Source organism: Anopheles merus, chromosome 2R (genome assembly GCF_017562075.2).
Source record: "Anopheles merus strain MAF chromosome 2R, AmerM5.1, whole genome shotgun sequence".
Classification (NCBI taxonomy): Eukaryota; Metazoa; Arthropoda; class Insecta; order Diptera; family Culicidae; genus Anopheles; species Anopheles merus.
In genome coordinates, this window is record NC_054082.1 from 16297427 (window position 1) to 16304285 (window position 6859).

General features: G+C 50.3%; 1 protein-coding gene across 2 annotated transcripts in view; it reads left to right on the top strand.

Moving 5' to 3' along the window:
- Positions 1-453: 453 nt before the first annotated feature.
- The window catches only part of LOC121589623 (alpha-tocopherol transfer protein-like), a 10260-nt gene continuing 3854 nt past the window's right edge, over positions 454-6859 (top strand). The window contains exons 1-2 of one of the 2 annotated variants that reach the window (XM_041908687.1): positions 454-655; positions 1505-1589. In XM_041908687.1, coding sequence (XP_041764621.1) covers positions 1533-1589 — 57 coding nt within the window. In that variant the 5' untranslated portion in view covers positions 454-655; positions 1505-1532. The remainder of the gene's footprint in view (positions 656-1504; positions 1590-6859) is intronic. The other variant, XM_041908688.1, reaches the window with a different exon arrangement.

Genomic DNA, 6859 nt, shown 5'->3' on the forward strand with positions numbered 1-6859 from the left:
CCGTGTCGAGTGCTAAACACGAGCTAATGTACCAGCACACCGGCCGATGATTCACGCCGGGGCGTGCGCTGCTTGGTTGCGTCTTCATGCATTTTTCGCGCATTACCCATACCACCCCCTACCAACCCCTTGATAACAGCAAGCAGCGCACCAACCGCACCGTTGGAAGAAAATGGAAACGCAAACCCAGAAACGCGAAATCGTGCGTCCATTTCTTTGCTTCTCTCTTTCACTCTCTCTCTCCACACTGAGGGTTTATGCAGGTGCGTGTGTGTGCGCGCACACACTGTGTCCGTATACGTTACTGCGCGTGATCTCTTCGTCAGGCCGAAGATCGCACTGAAACCCTAACCCCCCCACCAGGCTTAATGCAGCCGCGGTGCGTCTGTATTGGAGCCGGAGCTACGGTAGTGTGTGCGGTTCTTTAAATATTACCTCCCGGCACACCGAAGAGCATCGTTCAGTTCGGTTCCAGCGGTTCAGCAGTGCACACAGTGCGAGCAGAAGCAAGCCAGCCCAAAACCACACCGTCAATCGACAGATCTCTCCCACGCCCCTGCAGCAGCAGTCACCGTACCAAAGAGTGTGAACCGTCGTGTTCGTGATTCTTCCATCTCGTTGTTAGTAGTACCAGCCGTACCCAAAACCCTTCAAGGTATGCACCAACCGGCAGTAGCCTTAACACGCTCCAAACCCGATCGCGAGTGATCCTCGTCGTTTCCAGCCGCCATAGTGTGAACAGTTTTTCCAGTTTTTTTTTCGTTTGTAATGCCGTTACACAACACAACTCTCCGTTCACTGTTAGTAACTGGCAGCAGGCGGTAGCAAAATCCCGGGAAATCAGTGCAACTAAGCAGTGTTGTGTACCTACCCCTAAAACCGGTTAGCGAATTGCGAAAAGTCCCACTCCGCTCCAGCCGCTGGTGTTGGTGTGCACGAGCGATCGAGAAACATTCCCGCCCAGGCCCTGCCACGGGGAGAGAGGGGCTAGCTTACGAAATCGATCATCTTTGTTCGGAGTGTACCTGTCCACCAGTGACTGTGCGAAACGGTGCCAAACTACAGCGTGCTTGCAACATCGTACTCAGACCGTTGTACAGTGTGATGCGTGTTCTTGGAAATAGACTCTCCCCGGAAGATCTTTTGCACGTGGGCTTAACTGTCCACAGCTGTTGGGGGAGGGGCTAGTGGCGACCGAGCTGGTGGCTTTTCGGATGAAAAGCTCTGCATGGGCTGACCGAACTGCCTAGGTGTGTCTTCCGGTCTGTGCTGGTGCTTTCCTTCCCGGAGATGAACTCCCTGAAGATATGAAAGGTCTTTGCAAAGCCTTTCTCGCACAACCCTTTCTTAATTCTTTACCATTTTCCTTCCTTTATCTAGTGAAAATTCGTCTCTATTCTAGCATCAAAATTTAGTCTCTTCTAATCTTTCCTAATTCTTCTCTCTTCTCATGCACACAAACACACACATACTCATACATCGCATTTCGCTACTGCTACGGTAGCGCGCTCTGAGCAAAGATTGTAGCCAAGATGCCACCGACCGTGCACAAGGAGACCAATTTCTCCACCACAGACCTGAAGTGGAAGGTATGTTCGACGGGTCCGGTAGGGTGTGGCCCTAATGTGCTTTAACAATTTCGGTCGCACTAGCACAACCGGCCAGGTGTTTTAGTATAGAAAAACCCGTAATCCGTACGCTTGCCTGCCCTTCCCAGAATTTAACACTCAATGTCGGGAATCCATGTTTAAACCCACCCTCCTGCCCAACATAAAACCAAAGCCTTTACGTGTTTAGTTTAAACCCCCCCTAGCTAACACCTTCTTGTATCTTACCCATGCAACTACCTTGCAAAAAAAATGCAAAACAAAAACGCTTCTTAAGACTAATCGTTAAACGTAGTAACACATCCCTTTAACCGCGGGAATGGTTCCGATTATAGGCGTACGATGGGAAATTAAACATTATTCACGCTACTTCTTATCCTTTTCCCCCGTTAAGTGTCCAGGTGTTTCTGGGGGTCAATTGGACGAGATTGCTTCTCGTCTCGCCCCAAAACTACCTAACGGGGTGTGGAAAATTTGGCAAAATTCGTCCGCGAGCACCACGAACCACGCTCCCAAAACGATCAAAACGCGTTCATCTTCACAAGTGGCCCCAATTTTTGGCTTTCTTCGTGGCTTTTGCGGTCGGGCATTTTCTCCTGCGCGTTTTTCTTTGTTTCACCCCAGCCCCAACCCGTGCGCCTTTCACCCACTACTGTGCAGGAACGGTGTGCAGGTAAGGTGATAATGGAAAGAGCTTGGATGCGGAAAAGGCAGCAACAGCGGCAAAAGAAGAGAGAAAAAGAAAACCCCCATTTCGATTAGAGTTTTCTCCAACGCGTCTGACCTCTTTGCTGCATCGGACGCGTCAGCGAATGGAGCAAAGGAAGATTAACGCGCGAGAGAGAGAAAGAGAGAGACGCAGCGCAATTAACTCGACCGGAAACAGAGCGCGAGCACACCACCCCAAAAACGAGGAAAACGTGGAGCTGCGCCACGGCCGTCATTTTTCCAGTCGGGAGAAACGCGAGCTTTCATATTTTCATCCAATATCGGCCCGAACGGTGGCGTGTAATTGGAATAGCTGGAATTATATATTTCTAGCCTCCCCTTGCTCGCTTTTCTCCCTGTTCGTCGGCCGGGTAATTCCTTCGCCTTTCCCGGGTGGATGAATATTTGACCAGTGCGCGAATGCTCGCCCCCCCCCCCGCCAGCTCCATCCCAGTCGATGGTGGATTTATTTCACGGTCAGCTGCGTCCGTTGCAGTTCTTAATCGCTTCCCGCTATCGCTATCCCATTCGCGCGTGCACGCTCACTTGATGCGCGTATGCGAATTGTAAATCCGCAGCGCCGTGATGCTCGTTTGGGCGTGAGGCGTTCGCTCCAAAAACGGAAATCAGAATAATTGATTGCCAGCGTGCACAATCGAGCGTGCCCCGCCAATGCACGGTGCCGGGGGTTTGCCTAATTGTTCTCGATTGCCATATTTCGCGCATAACGCGTGCGTAACTGTGCTGCTCCACGCCGTGCCAGGGCACATAATCACGTCGATGCTTCAAATTGACACTCAGCAGCAGCAAAGTTGTCAGCGCCTGTGGGATTGGTAATCGATTCGAAAGCGCATGAGTTATTGCAATTTTCGATGAGCTGTCTTGGTAAGCTTTCAGAACCCTTTTTCGCTTCAGCGTCTTGTTTGCTGCTGGGCGCAACTGCAACGCCAATAAATCCTCCTCCAGAACCAACGCAGCAAAAGAAATTTTGCCACAAACACTTCAAACCGCAAGGGCCAGCGAACCTGGGGAGGAAAAACACTGCTCCTGCATGCTCGCAGCTACAACATTGGTGGCACACCGTATAGCGTGGGAGATAACCAGTCTTCCTCATTGCCCGAAATGGACGCAGCAAAATAACTTCCAACTACGACTACGAGCGTCGTGGGGCCGGGGGAGGGTGGTGGTACTGTATCGATCCGTACCGGTTCCACCCACGAGCCATCGTTGCTGCAACCCAAACTCGCACCGAACTCTGCGTCCCATGAGAAGGGACAGAGAAATTGCAAACTATCATAAATTTAAATACGAACATCCTGCTGCTGCTTGCGAACTTGTTTACAGCGAACATGGGCATGGGGGTTGGCTTTTTGAAAGCGTTGGCCATTTTTGGTGGTCATGTTGAATGGCGCTTTTTTCCTAACTTTTAGCTTGCCTTTTTTGCTCGCTCTCCTGCAGCTGAGTGCCGGTATAGTTTTGAGGGGGGGAAAGTTGTGCTTTTCTGTAACTTTATGCTTGCATCCCTGCAGCGGGAATTCCTTCCGAGCCTTGTGATAGTTTGCAAGCGAAATACTCTGCAATCATTGCCACGTATTAATGTGATGTTACGGCTAATACGGCTCAAGCAGCTTTTTGGGAGCGCTTTTCATGCACCTCACCCCCAACTGGCTGTGAACGAGCAAAGCGCAGATCGGCGCACAAAACCTCAGTATCAATGGCATGCCGTGCCGTCGGTACGATCGTTGACAGTTGCGTTAGCTACGGTGAAGTACCATCGGCTGGCCACTTCACCCGGCGTTCATCAGGGCGTCTTTTGGCCCTGCTTTGCTCTCCCGTAAGCGTGCCGTTCGTTAGCAAACCGGGTCATCAAGTGTACGAACGCTCAACAGCTCCATTAAGCACCCGGGCAATAGAACCCAGCGGGTCGAGAGAAGAGGCTGCCCTATGCCAAGGGCCCCCGAAAAAACGTTGTCTCCATCCACATGTGAGGGTTTTTGTGCGTGTGTGTGTGCTAGAAATTGACTTTCGCTTACACTAAAACTCTCGGTACGAAACGGTAACGAGATGCCAACGGAACAACAAACGAAGCAATACAGCGCAATACTGTGCCCAACCGCACCGCTCGGACCGTGCAGCCTCTCGAGCGCAAGGAGAGGAAGAGCAGCGACAGCAGCAAAAAAAAAAGCCATGTCTGTAGGCCCTCACACGTCTGTTGCATAACTTTCACCGTAGGCCTTTTGCACCGCGCTTCAATGATGGTGATGGTGTCGCTCCCTCCCCGCTCGGAGGGTTTCTATCGCCATCATTATCGTGGCCGGGCATCAGCAGTGTACCGAGCCGAGCATATGGGCACGCCGGTGGCTGTGCCCGTGCTTCGCTGCTAGACCACGGCACAAAAGTGCAAGTAAAAATATTACGAAAGCCGTCATTACATTCGTCTTCGTGGTCGTGGTCGTGTACATCGTGTGCGCTGACATTCTGGTTTGTTTTCTTTTTTTCTCCCCCTGTTTGAGGCAATAGAGTCCCTCTCCCTCTCTTTATGTATTTCAAGCTCTATGAAGCTTACTCACACAGATTTGCAGTGGTTTTTTTTAAACCCTACTAGCCTCATCTATTTGGCCGTTCTATTACGGTAAGTGCTTTTTGCGCCTTCCCCTATTTCGCTTACCACGTCCGTCTTATCGCCTGTTTTGGTGTGGTCGTGGAAAACTCATCCACGCAGGATGGGAACACAAAATCCAGCACAGTAGCGCTCAGCAGCTCGGTTTCAGCTCGAAAAAAGCTACTTGTCATCCTTTTGATGATGACGATGGGGTTCAGTGTTCGCGTACGCCCCGTGCCGTCACCGGCTTTGTGTGCAGGGTGTCCCTCTGACGTGCCTGCTCGGGTCAGATTTGTGCAATGAGAAGCTTCTGGCTGAGAGGCACGTCCTTCCCGGTATTGCACTGGATGAACCAAACATGAATTCGTTCGTGTGTTGTTTGATTTTGCTTCCTTCATCCCACTCGATGCCCAGCCCAACCCGTTGTTTTAAAATGAAAATTTCAAATATTCATTGACCATCCCCAGGTTCCGGGGAGGCCGTTTCAGTGCAAATAGTAGAATGATGCTCGCTCGCTTCACTTCCTGCGAGAGTGTTATCAACGAGATCCACAGCTTTAACAGCTTCACAACCGCAAAACCCCCGCTTTTTTTTCTTAGCACCGCTCCTCCAACGCCCTTCCGTTCCGCGCAGTATCGGGGAAAGTTTTCAAGGTTATTATGTGGTCTTAATTTTTGCACTTCACCGGATCAGAAGCAGCAGTTCTCCGACGCTTCTCTAATGGATCGAAAATGGCTGAACCGTGCCGTACCGGCTCCGAGAGCGAAATTAAAAGCACCATTTCCTGCGGGGTGTTAATTAAAGAGTAAATTGCGATCGCCTGTGTGTGAGTGTGTGGGCCGAGACGAGAAAGAGAGTGTAGCGAAAAAGAAGCAGCAAAACGTTCCCGCCATACTTTTTCCATAGTTTCTAATGAAACGCGATGGAGCGAGGAAGCAAAAGATGCAATTCCAACGCCTTCATGCAGTTCGATTTCCGGGGCTCAACTCAATCGGAAAACATCTGCTATCGATTTTGATGATGATGGTTTCATTGCAGCCCGGCGATGGAGCTTTCTAATGTTCAATGCGTGAACGGAGACGAGCCCGACTTTCACCCCATTGCTGCCGGCCACTGAAGTGGAGACTTATTTCTCATTGCTTTTGGCCAGCTCTTCAGCATGATCATCCAACAATCAGCCAGCATTACGTGGTGGATTATGAAACAGTAATAAAACTTCAAATTAACCAACCCGACCAGCGGTGGTGATGTGATGGTGGACTTGGACCCCGGCGTCTTGCACGGTTAGCCCATCTCCCCGCGGTTTATCTGGGCAAACCGAGTGGAATAAATCTTTTCTTGAAATTGTTTCCCAAACGCCTCGTTTGCGTCATCGTGCCCCTGACGCTGTGCAGTGAGTACGGTTTTATGTGCTTCTTCCTTCTTTCAACCAGCTTGAAACTTGGAATAAAGCGAATAAAAACACACGCACACACACTGTTGAGACCAGAGAGCAAACACGTCCCAAGGATGTGACGGTTGTGTTAGCCAGTCAAAACAGAGCAGGCAAGCAGGCACCACCAACACCACCACATGAAACCCCGTCTCTTTTCGTCACTGGCGCAATTCCTCGGCCACCTAAATGATGAGAAATAACACAGCATTAATGATAATTTAGTCTTTTTGTTTCACTTTTTTGCGTCCCCGCTGCATAAGTTCCACCGGCATGTAATGTAACACACCAACAACAACGAAAAAAAGCGAATTTTGGAAGGTCCATTCCACGAGCAAAAAGTTGCAAAAGTCCTCCCAACCCCCGAAAAAGGTTGGCTTGATAAGATTAGGCAGGGTACCGTCCCAGCCGCTCTATTTTAGTGCCTGTTCACAATTCTTTGCTCAACTTTGACACGGATTTCATCACTTGAACCCACCGGAAAGCTTTCCGTTGCTCTTGCTGGCATGG